This window comes from Chanodichthys erythropterus, chromosome 8 (assembly GCF_024489055.1).
Source record: "Chanodichthys erythropterus isolate Z2021 chromosome 8, ASM2448905v1, whole genome shotgun sequence".
Taxonomy (NCBI): domain Eukaryota; kingdom Metazoa; phylum Chordata; class Actinopteri; order Cypriniformes; family Xenocyprididae; genus Chanodichthys; species Chanodichthys erythropterus.
Genome location: NC_090228.1, coordinates 43,235,617 through 43,248,729, shown reverse-complemented (window position 1 = coordinate 43,248,729; position 13,113 = coordinate 43,235,617). Strand labels below are relative to the sequence as shown.

Sequence of the window (13,113 nt, the reverse complement as noted above, 5' to 3'; positions counted from 1 at the left end):
GCCATGAACTTTTATTGTCTGATATTTTGTGCCTCACTGAAACACATCTGTCAGGCTCAGCTGTTCCAGCAAATCTACATCTGGATGGATACATCATGTACAAACGCAACAGGCATGTATCCTACACAAACTATGCACATTTGGCAAACAAGAAAGGTGGTGGAGTGGCCATTTATGTGAGGAACAGCTTTCAGGCTTGTCCTCTGATGTACATACATAATGTTACTGACTCGGAATATTTGGTTTTGAAGATAGAAGCTCCCAAACAAGCACTTCTTGCAGTAATCTACAGACCACGTAGTTATAATTTAACAGAGTTTTTGGCACAACCGAACGCCCTCTTGACATCTCTGGAGATCATCGATTTCAAGCCTCTAATTGTTTGTGGCGACTTCAGTGAAGATGAATTGTCTTGTTGCAACAAACCTATTCTCAATTTGTTTGAAGATAAAGGATACACACAGCTAATCAGCATGGAAACAACAGAAAACAACACTCTTCTGGACCCTGTGTTCATAAGCAGCGCACACTCAAATGTCAGAGCCGGAGTACTACAGACATATTATAGCTATCATGATCCTGTGTATTGTGTTTTAGAATAGATACAAATCTACATTCAACATTTCTGTAAGATAACAATGATTTCAATAATCATGCTAATACAAATAAATTCAATGTATACAGTAGTGTTGTCAGAAGACCCGGTACTTCGGTACCAAGTCGGTACTAAAAAAATTAAAACGTCACAGTACCAGGTTTTCTTAAGTACCGGTGGTACCGAAAACCCGGTTCTTGATGCGCTATCCAAAAGGTGCGCACTTCATAAAAGCACGGAGACATGGCGACCGGCGGTGCTGATGCGGTGGCTGTAAATCCACTTGTTGACAAGAAAGGAGGAAAAAGCCACGTATGGAAATATTTCGGATTTACGGCTGATGATGAGGGGAACATCATAGATCATCAAAAACCAATTTGCAAACAATGTCATCAAAGTTTTCTCTCAAAAGGAGGAAACACGTCAAACTTAATAAAGCACCTTAAAGATTGGCACCCGGATCTAATGAAAGAGTTCAAGCAGGTAAGTTTCAATTTCATTTCATATTTAGAGCTACTGTTATAAATAATATACCATATTTTAATTTGAATGTCAGATTGAAATAAACAAAACGTTAGCTGTTTGCATAGTAAATTGTTAGCATATGTGGTGCGGCTAACGCTAATATAATGAGTGTTAGAATGACACAGTTTAGATTAAATAAAAGTACATTAATATAAAACACGGTTTATCTGCTACATAGTGTGCTAAAACTTTACAGTTGGTACTATTCTAACATTAGGCTACTATTGTTGTGCATTAAATAATGTTAATATATACAACTTTTGATTTTAAAAATGTAATGGTTAACCCTAAGAATAATTACATCTTTGTAACAGTGATATACACATATGTAATCCTATGTAAATTTATTATAAAAGCCAAGGTTTGTTATTTACAGAAAAGTTATATTTTAGCTGGTGTCAATGATCTAATGTTGCATTTGGTTGGTTTAAGCCCATTGTTTTACTTTTATATATTTCCTTTTACAGCTGCAGGCTGAGGAAGATCATGAAACATCTACAGTGACACCCCAGCAAACTCTGAAACAGACAACAGTTACAGATGCTTTTCGGCGGCAGCAGAAATATGACAAAAACTCACCTGAAGCAAGAAAACTGAACTGAGCTGTTGCTGAATTCATATGTATGGATAAAGTGCCCATTTACACCGTTGAAAAATTTGGATTTCAGCAACTGCTTCATCACTTTAACCCAAAATACCAGCTTCCAAGCCGAAACTTTTTTATGTACACAGAGATTCCCCACGGCAGCGCCCACGGAGCCAGCGCTATTCAGACACAAATTCTGAGGCAATGCATGCATTCATCGTCTCAACCGTGTATTTATTGTCTTGAAAAGTGTTTATCTGGATGTTAAAGCCATGGTTAGCGAGCTCTAGAAGACATGCAGTTAGTTCCTGGTTGTTCTTCTTCTTTATATGGATTTGTGGACTAAAGGTGTACAAAGCGCCCTCCGGCTGCAAGTATGAATTGAAAACAGTATCCAGCGTTCATAGTGAAGACAATAAATATTGAATAAATATTACTCCTCTGTATAGAAAATTGACAAACATATGAGAATCCATCAATATTTCTACAAATGTGCATGCTTTTAAGCTAAAAGCCTATATGAAATGCCATAGAGGTAACATAATTGTTCAGACACTTTGCATCACAGAAATGCATTATATTTTAAAGAATATAATAGAATACCATTATTTTATATTGAAATATTTCACAGTATTGCAGTTTTTTCTGTATGTTTGATTTACACCATGATGAGCTGAGACGTGATTTTTTTCACAGCCTACCTGACTGAAAGAGCTCATTATTTATGCAGCTCATTAGAGCTCTTTATGCAATTCTTTTGTCTTCAGGTGAGAATCACCCATTATTCATTATGATTGACGCCTCCACGCATACTGTGTTTCTTGACCAAAGATGTTTTAGAAAATTTAAATCTCTATTGTTTTATATGAACAAGCAGGCAGCATAATTTTTTACCTCATTTTGAAGCAAAAACTCTAGTCTACAACCTCCAATACCCAGAAGTCTTGTGAACACAAATTTAATATATATATTTTTGGCCTTATTTCAGTGACAAGTTTTTTTTTTCAATAACCACGCATAAACGTTATTCCTTCAAAAATACAAACTTGTACATACATGTTTCCTCACATATTATTGTAGCTTAGTTTGTGCTGAATACAGTGTAATGACACTTTTTCCATTAATATGTTTATGAACAACTGAAAAAAGTACAAATGTCAGGGCATGTCAAACCTTATCCAGGGCCCCAAAAAACCTCAGACCCCTGAGGGTTAAACAAATGAGATTTATATAAGAAAGAAGGAAACAATGGAGTTTGAGACTCACTGTATGTCATTCCCATGTACTGAACTCTCGTTATTCAACTATGCAGAGGTAAATTCAATTTTCAATTCGATGGCACCTTTAAAAAAATGGCGGAAAAGAGATGAGCTTGATATAAAATAAGACAACGAATGTTATCAGCTATTGCAGACATCGACCGTTAGATGGCTGGAACTAACGAGCGCCATCAGGGACAAAGAACAAGATTGGTAAGAAAATCAATCAAATTTAAAGTTGTGAATAATGTTATTATAGATTATATAAACTTATTTCTTGCCACCTTTGTGTGTCACAGAAAACAGAAAGGTAACATCATGAATCAATTCCTGCATTTTCATTTTTAGGTTGGACAGTTTCTCTGGGGCAAGTCTCCTCATGCAGGGGCCTAAGCTGTAGAGAAAGGTGGACACTTCATCAGTTTGCAGGTCCTGCCAGGCCTGACTCTGCTGTCGTCATATTGTGCTTTGTGCTGCGAGACGAAGTGGGTCAACTTGTCAGACGCCATTCTGGATTCTGGCGTTCGCTTTTACGGTGGCTCTGAATTGTCAAACCACCTTTTATTGCAGACCAAAGTTTGACGCAGTGTGTAAACATGATTGACAAAACGTGAGCATGTTTTTCAGTGTGCCGTTAAAACAATCAGATAATCATCAGTTTGGGGGTGAAATGGTGTTGTTCGGATATCCTTAATGCCCAATTGCTTGTACAGTGACTTCATCAGATTAGCCATGAAATTAGTTCCTTGATCCATGATAATTTCAGAAGGTACTCCAACCCTCAAGCATTTCATTAAGCATTTCACAATATTACCTGGATAGAACGCAAAGGGTACACTTCAGGATATCTAGTTCCATAATCACAAATTACCAGAGCAAATAGGTTACCTGAACTACTCTTCACAAAAGGCCCATTTATGTCTACAACTATCCAATCAAAAGGAGTACCAATGGTAAGTTATCTGCAGCTTTTACCTATCTCTGCTTTATGGACAGGAGCTACCCTCTGGCACTCAGAACAAGTATTACAATATTCTTAAACCCAGTGTTACTCACATGTGAAGCGGAATCAAAGCAGCCTGTTTTTAGGCCTTCGCACTTCGCTCTCCAGCGCTGGAAAGCTTTTCTAATGTTAACGCGGGTCCTATAGTGCTTGCCCAGTCATACACCTTCATTCCAGTGATATTCTTTTGACCATTTTGTATTGTCTCATCTCTCTTTTCGTTCTTTCTACTGGACTATCATACACCCCCTAATACTGATTGGTTACACATTTGTTGTTGGTGTCGGCCCAACTAACTTTCAAAGTGTTTTTGAAAAAATACTTTCTCTACCTTTAAACACTTGGCAGATCATGTGGTCCAAAAGCATTACTTCAGTTTACCCAATGTTAGCTAAACATTCTGTAACTTACAACACTGTGGCTGCACTGTATATATTATTAGTACAGATGTAAACAAAATGTATTTTAGGAACTTTTATGATTAATTCATGTTAGGAATCTGTTAATAGATGTCTGTTAATCAGCTTTTCATTAAAAGCTGTTCAGGAAACCTAAATCTAATTGGAAACCTTAAACTTACTTCAAATAGGCTAAAGTGAATCTAATCACTGTACCATCAAAAGTTATGAACAAAGTTGTGTTGAGGAATTTAACTGTAAAAACAACTCAGAGAGAGAGCAATCAATATGAATATATCCTTCTATATGAAGCATAAACTTTATTCAATCAACAAAAAGACAAATGTATCATTAAAAAAAGGTCACAATATTCCAGTTTATGTGCATTAACAATGATTTCGGACAAATATATAAAATTTCTAAATAATTCTAAACTATGTGAGTGGCATGGCATGATTTTGAACAGCACTGCACTTCTTGTACAGCATCCAACCCCCTTTATTTTTATACTTCTGTATGTCACAACCAATATTAATATACTCTTAATATTCAACGTTAATAACGTGCCACTTTGATTTAAAATGCTTCTCTCAACAAGAGGTGAAATAATATGTCAATCAGATGTCGGGGTGTCCAGGACACCCTGGACACCTCTCTGTCAAACTTCCTGGGGTAAAAGTTGTGCTGCTGTTAAGGCCGGAACACACCAAGCCGACACCGACGAACTAATGGTGATGAAAGCAGACTGCGGGGTTGGCTCACGTCGGCAGCGTTGGTGTCTAAAGTTGGCCTGACACACCAAAACAATGCTAGACAGCCGACGGCCAAGTAGCACGTCAGTTCTGCGCCTGCGTGAGATGAAATGCCTTTCCGAACCAGCAGGTGGCAGTATCTGAACAGCCAATCAGAATGATCAGATGGCTCAACGGACCGACGAGCTCCGAAGCTGATTCAACATTTTGAATTGGCCGACAAAAAGGCGACAAGGACCAACTTCAGCCAATGGTGCAGAACACACTGAGAAAACTTAGTCGGTCGATGAACAACAACTGCCAGACGGACGACCGACGGCTTGGTGTGTTCCTTTACAGTTTAACTGATGCCCATGTTAAGTTGTGTACTCAATGCCAGATGTAAATGATCAGCCAAAGATTCATTGTTTCTGAAAGCTTGTGCAATATGTCTATTACAATTAATTTTTCGCACTACATGATGTTGGTATTATCGTAAAAACAATGAAGGGATTTCATTACCTGCAACAACAGAAATATGTTTAACAAAAAACACGTATAAAGTTATACCGGTTACGGCATTCGAATATCATCAAAATATAGTAAATTCAAGGTTCTCACATCTGCATGTCATTTTAGGTGTGATGACAAAATCTGTAATTTGTAAGTTTGATGATTTTATTACACAAATCAAAATTAAATGGTCATCGGCCAGAATGAATATGCAAGTGATTTCTGAAACCTCTTCCCATACACAGAACACTACAATTGCTTTCAAGAATGAGTTTGTAAATGACGTTTCAGGTCTCTATGATATGTGAAACTCTTCTCACAATGAGGACACGTGTAAGGTTTCTCTCCAGTGTGAATTCTCATGTGAACCTCAAGGTTTCCTTTATGTATGAAACTCTTTCCACACTGAGGGCAGGTGAAAGGCTTCTCTCCAGTGTGAACCCTTATGTGAATCTCAAGGTGTGATTTGGTTATAAAAGTCTTTCCACAATGATGGCACACATAAGGCTTCTCTCTAGTGTGAGTTATTACGTGGTCTGTTAAATGAGTATTCATGTGCTGATTAAGGTTTAATTTATATCGGAAAGTCTTTCCACACTGACCACATATGAATGGTTTCTCTCCAGTGTGAACTCTCATGTGAATTTTAAGACTTTCTTTTCTTGAGAAGCTTGTCCCACACAGTTTGCAGGTGAAAGGTCTCTCTCCAGTGTGAATTTTCATGTGGAAATTAAGGGTTTCTTTACGAGCAAAACTCTGTCCACACTGTTGGCATGTGTAAGGTCTTTCTCCAGTGTGAGTTCTCATGTGGAAATTAAGGGTTTCTTTACGCGTAAAACCCTGTCCACACTGTTGGCATGTGTAAGGTCTCTCTCCGCTGTGAGATCTCATGTGTGAAGTAAGGTTTTGTTTTTGAGTAAAACTCTGTCCACACTGTTGGCAAGTGAAAGGCTTCTCTCCGGTGTGAATTCTCATGTGGTCTGTCAGGTTTCCTTTTCCATAGAAAGACTTTCCACACTGTTGGCAGGTGAAACGCTTCTCTTTGGTGTGAGTTTTCATGTGGGCTTTAAGGTTTTGTTTTTGAGTTAAACAGATGAAATAATCATTAGATTTGGTTTTTTGAGCTTCATTTTCTGATGAAGTGATTTCAGGTTGTGTGGATTTTTCTCCAGTCATGAAAAGATGTTGCTCATACTGATCTTTTTCCTTTTCATTTAATGACTCGCCTTCACTTTCTTCTTTCAGTGCCAAAATGTCTATAGTGGAAAAAAAGATAAATGCAAATAAACACCAGTTTGGCACAAAGCAATAGACATCAAAATACTGCATTAAAGCATCAAAGCCAACACATATGCTAGAACATAAACCCAACAGATATGAAAGTGGAGTTACATCAATGTTTGAATTAGAGTGTTGCTTATTAACAACAGTTAAGCATTAGATGGAAATCCACTCTCTATGTTCCCAGTCTTCACAGCTGTTTAAGCCACCAAGTCATCCATTTATGCAAAGAACATAAACCCTGGTTGAGGCTAGTTCCTCTAAACAGGGTCAAAAGACCTAAACCTCCATGAGAAAAGCTTCTCCATGAAAGTAAATGATCAACTTTCTACCTTTACTCCTTTATTCCCTTAAATACACTATATTGCCAAAGGTTTTGTGATGCCTACCTTTACATGTACACGAAATTTAATGACACCTCATTCTTAATCCGTAGGGTTTAATATGGAGTTGGCCCACCCTTTGCAGCTATAACAGCCTCAACTCTTCTGGGAAGGCTTTCCACAAGGTTTAACCATTCTTCTAGAAGCGCATTTATGAAGTCATGCAGTGATGTTGGACAAGAAGGCCTGGCTCACAGTCTCCGCTCTAATTTATCCCAAAGGTGTTCTATCGGATTGAGGTCAGGACTCTGTGAAGGCCAGTCAAGTTCCTCCACACCAAACTCGCTCATCCATGTCATTATGGACCCTGCTATTGACTCTTTAAAAAGTTGGCGATTCTGCGCACTGTGCGCCTCAGCATGCACTGACCCCGCTCAGTGATTTTACATGGCCTACCACTTCGTGGCTGAGTTGCTGTTGTTCCCGATTGCTTCCACTTTGTTATGATTCCACTAACAGTTTACTGTGGAATATTTAGTAGTGAGGAAATTTCACGAATGGACTTATTGCACAGGTGGCAACCTATCACGGTACCATGCTTGAATTCACTGAGCTCCTGAGAGCAACCAATTCTTTCACAAATGTGCTGTCTGCATGCCATGGAAGTGATTGGGACACCTGAATTCAATGATTTGGAGGGGTGTCCCAATACTTTTGTCAAGTTCATTAATAGTGTCATAGTGTAGGTGAACTCATGCATTTCTTGAACAGAATGCCCCCTAATGCTCAGGTGAGTAATGACAATTCTGGATTGGGAAGACTACAGGTACATAATGCTGCGTTCACGCCACCTCGTATATACCGGAATCTTGAGATAACAAGTGCCGTTATATTCGGAGTTGTTATGTGGCACCACTATCAACGCCTAAATGAATCTACAGTGGTCAGGTGGTATAGCAGCCACGTGGTACACCTGGAAGCTTCTAGATAACTCCCAGCTTACAAGCTGTAATTACGAACTCTACGAGAACATGAACACTTTTTACAAGCTTGAATCTTGTAACTACAGGAATTACGAGGTGGCGTGAACGCACCCTTAGTAACTGGAAAACGACGTGAGCATTACAGAAGGCCACCTGTGCTAGCATGCATCACAAATGACATGTTTTTAAATGACTTAATTACTGAAATAACTTTATAATAAAAACCCTATTTACATAAACTTGAGTTTATAGAAGTGGCTGTTTATAATAAACCCACAGAAGTGAGGAAAGACAAGTATCGTATCCTAACACTGATATTTATTGATTTTATAATATTTCTTCATCTGAAATTATCCATATTGAAATAAAACGAAAGCTGAGGTAGGTCAAAAAACATACAAGAAGATGCTTTTTTATAATACAATACTAGTTGGAGTGTAACAGCTATCGCAGACATTTGTACGGATAGGATTAGATTTCGAGGCCGCTGGAGCGTTTGCGAGCAGCAGAACTTTTATTATGCCACAGTCGCCAGCACCACTTCCGCTTTTCCAGTCATGAGTATGAGGTAACGCAGCTCTGTTTATCATATTAGATACATTTGAGTGTGTTGAAAATGATGTTATAACGTTACTCTGTGAGTTCGCTCTATGGCTGCTGTGAGATTGCACACTTCAGTAAGTTAGATCGATTTTACAATATCATATTAAATGCTGGATGGCTTGTGTTGATAAATGGCATGCAATTAATTTTAAAATGTATTGTATGATGGAGAAAATTCTGTTAAATTACTGTTACTAAAAATAAAGCTGCATCTGATTATGCTATGTTAGCTACTTCACAAAATAGTGTTTTTCTCTGGCGCATGGTAAAGCATGGTACTCGCAAAAAAAATAGAAAAATAGATTTAAACAATAAGAATAAAAGTGTTGAGGTATATAACAATAATTAGCTGTCTGTCTATAAATATATCATAACAGTTGTTCCCTTATCTATTAAAAAATTTAAATATTAAAGTGTCTTTGGTGTTTCCATGGTTTCTACAAAATAAAACCGGAAACCGAGGGTAACACGGGTATGACGCCATCGACAGGCCATTCCTCACACGTCCCTGAGCCTTGGTTAAAACTGCAGTTTTCTCACGATTTACAAATAGTTGGAAACATTTGGGATATTGTTAGTACTCAAGTAAACAAAATATATAACACTGGCCTTGTGGTTTTTGGATATTTTACTGCAAAATTCTTACATATTGCACCTTTAAGGTGTTAATATTATAATCAATGTTCTACAAAAAGTCTGCAAGTTAGGCTACCACCGGGTAGCTTAACTTGCAGACTTTTTGTAGAATATTGATGGTTTATTTTGACTTGTGTTATGCGACAACAATGATAGTGTCACATGTTTGTTCTATTTTGTCCTTTGCTTGTAGTTTGTTAATTGGTTCAGTTCTCCTGCCTATTTTATTCATTAGAGTCCTCATCAGGTGTGTAGAATTTGTTTCTTCCTTTGTTTGCTCTGTGTATATAAATCCTCATTTCCAGCTTGTTACTTGTACTGCATTGTTTAAGTTCTATGAGATTTGTGGTTGTACATTCTCCTAGATTATCTCCTGTTTGGTATGTTTAGTACTGGATTAAAAGTCTCTAAACTAGCCCAACATAAATGTTACGTTTTCCAATGCTATGTTGAAACGTATCAGAATAAACTGTTAAACTTGTGTATACTTTCAGTTAAAGCTTTAAGTTATAAAAGCAATATATCGTGTAGGTTGTTCATCCTTTGTGTTTTATATAATGACTATGATTTGAACTGTTTGTCACTAACAAACATTCAGGCAGTTTGATTTAATCTATTATGTTGAAGTTACTGGCCATTTTATTTGCTAACTAAAGCCCTTAAAATAATAAATACTATATTAAATATATGCAGTAACTGTATCGAGCCGTTTCGGCGGGAGAAATGTTTTATTATTATTTAGTGCTTAATTTAATAAATATTTACATTATCTTCAGGTATGTTAATATGGTAATATTTTGTTTGAAATGTTTTTGACCCGCTCTACATTATGAGGTGCTCCAAGACTGGTTTAATATAGTGAGAATGAGAATGAGAAGAAAAAAAATTATATAGACAAAAAAAATGTAAAGTTTATCACTAAAATTTAAAATAGATGTACAAAACCAACCTGTTTGTTCTTCAGTATCTTCATGTATGAATGCTTCTTCGATCCTCATTTCTTCAATCTCCTCTTTAATAGACGACATCTTTAGTGCGTCACATGAATCTCAGTTGTTTCAGTTTTTCTGTGGTTGGACAATGATAATTAACAGAAATAAAATAAAACAATCTCTGGGTGCGTCTCAATCAGCTCCTTAGTTCAGTGCACTGGTAATGGAGTCAGTCAGAGTGTATGGATTTACTGGTAAATTAACTGATTAGACAAATAAGCTTAAAACGTGCATTAAATATTAATAAAAGAATAAAAATTGCGCAGACACTTGTTTTGGCGATTTATATTTAGCATTTTAATGGACAAAACTACTAATTACAGTGTCATTAAACACTTATGTTTCTCGTTCATTATGTGACGTTAGTGACTCGAGCGCTTCGAAAACAATCATTTTGCGAAGCATTTGGTTCAAAAGGCTCCGTTTCTCCATCACTACTTGCTAGTGAGAGAATTCGTGTTTACCATAAACTGATATAGAGAGCTAAACGAGAAGCACATTTACTGTTACTCATAAAAATAAGGTCCATTAATGTTAAACTAAATCTTATAATGTTACATTAAACAATATTTAAGCTATTTTACGTCGAATAACACTTTAAATGTTTAAGAAAACAAACCTTTCTACAGCCGAATCACAAAAGATGCAGGAGAGCGGCGCAGACTTATGACGTCACATCGCCAAAATAAAAGTCCTGTTGCGTCTAACATCACACATGTGCATAGAAATTTACATACGATGTACAAATAATTAAAAATGTCAAATTAATGGTGAAATACATATCTAAATTAATTGTCCAATGATGTATTGAACATATTAAATATTAAAATAACTTCTAATGAAATTTTTTTTTAATAAAATGAAAAAATTAGATTTGTCTAAAAAAGTAAAAAGATTACACTGTAGGCATACTGTGGCTTATTTTTTTAAAATATTAATAGTTATTCTATTCTGAAAATTATTATTATATCTATGGATTTAAAGATTTTTTTTTTTATTTTAATTTTATTATATATATATTTTTTTTAATCTAAGTAGACCTGCAACTGGACTGTTTAGGGCTGTCAAACGATTAATCGTGATATAAAAAAGTTTGAGTTTGCATAATATATGTGTGAGTAATGTGCGTAAATAATATGTATATATAAATACACACAAATTGATGTATATATATTTAAGAGAAATATGTTATTTATGTACAAAAAAATTTATATATAATATAAATTATATAAAAATATAAATAAATACATATACTTGTAAATATTTCTCAAATATATACATGGATGTGTTTGTTTGTATTTATATATACATAATAATTACACATAGTACACCCACATATATTAGGCAAACTCAAACTTTGATTTTGTATGCGTTTAATCGTGATTAATCGTTTGACAGCCCTAAAAGGCAGTGTGTAAATTTTAGCAGCATCTAGTGGTTGTAAATTGCAATATAGAGAAGCTGCAGTGGCCAACACAGGACAAAGATGTCGTCTGAGACAGAATAGCCAGTCAAGCAAACACGCTCTGTAGAGCAGTTTGTCCATTTAGGGCTACTGTAGAGACATGTCGGCGAAAAATATCAACTTAACATGTATGGCGTGATCCTCCTAAAATTTACACTTTGCACTGTTATTGTGATTTAGCCTTCATGGACGGATAAATAGTAAGTGGGATCAAAACTCCATTTGAAGATGATGTTTGGCAGATGCGTCTCAAGCTGTTGTTGATCTAATATGTGCACCCAAGATCCGTACTAACCAAGTAACATTTCCTAAGGTTATAACTGAGTGACTGAGAAGCACTTTATTCCCAGGAAAACCACTGTAAGCTAAAATTTACTTTGTCCACTACTCAGATCTCATTATCCATTTTTGTTTTGTTTTTCGACTGAGTTTTGTTTGACAACACTCCCATCTGTGCTTCCTGAAACAGTCATGAACGCGCATTTAAAATCATCCTTGTCGGTTATTGGCTGGAGCATGTTTATTATGTTTCGTGGTCCAGTCTGCACCAGTTTGTTTTTATTGCCATTTTCGGAGCTTGTGGCGACTACAGAGACTGCGTTTTTTTTACAGTGTGTTCAGGGGACAGGCAGCTAGCGGATAGTGAGGAGATGTTTGCTGTATGTAACAAAATGTTTTGGCCTAAAAACGCGTGACTTAGATCACTTAGAGCACCTTTAAGGTGAGCCACAGTGTGCATGGTTACTTCCGCTTGTGCCCTTCTGGTCTTAGCGACGCTTGCATTTGGTGAGGAAACGGCGCGAGGCCGGTGATGCGAGAGAAAACGAGCTCCACCTGCGAGGCGCAACGGCCTTGAGTCTCTCACGGAGGAGCTCCGGAAGCATAAAAGGAGGAGTGACGACAGTGAAGAACGAGAGAGGACCAGGCCTGAATATTATTTTATGTTTTATTATGTTTGTGTGGCCGACAGACGTCCACGAGGGTCTGCCAGCATTACTTTCGTTTTGTATTTGTTTATTTTGGAATGAAAGTTGTGTTTGCCGGTTCCCGCATCCTTCTTCCTTATCTACAAACTTTGTTACACTAATGTTGCTATTGTCAACAGAAGCATCAATCCTCATCAGAGATATAAATAAACATGGGAATATGATATGGACTCAGTGTATGCTTAAGAATGGCCATGCTACTTGGCTACTCGGTTTGGTGTCAGGGCAACTTTA

General features: G+C 36.8%; 1 protein-coding gene across 1 annotated transcript; it reads right to left on the bottom strand.

Moving 5' to 3' along the window:
- Positions 1 to 4,736: 4,736 nt before the first annotated feature.
- LOC137024995 (gastrula zinc finger protein XlCGF57.1-like) lies at positions 4,737 to 11,101 on the bottom strand. Its single transcript, XM_067392990.1, has 3 exons — positions 11,048 to 11,101; positions 10,386 to 10,503; positions 4,737 to 6,866 (listed from the first exon to the last, which is right to left on the bottom strand). Exons 2-3 carry the CDS (start codon positions 10,462 to 10,464, stop codon positions 5,872 to 5,874), a joined length of 1,074 nt encoding a protein of 357 aa, XP_067249091.1. The 5' UTR covers positions 10,465 to 10,503; positions 11,048 to 11,101; the 3' UTR covers positions 4,737 to 5,871.
- Between the last annotated feature and the right edge of the window lie 2,012 nt (positions 11,102 to 13,113).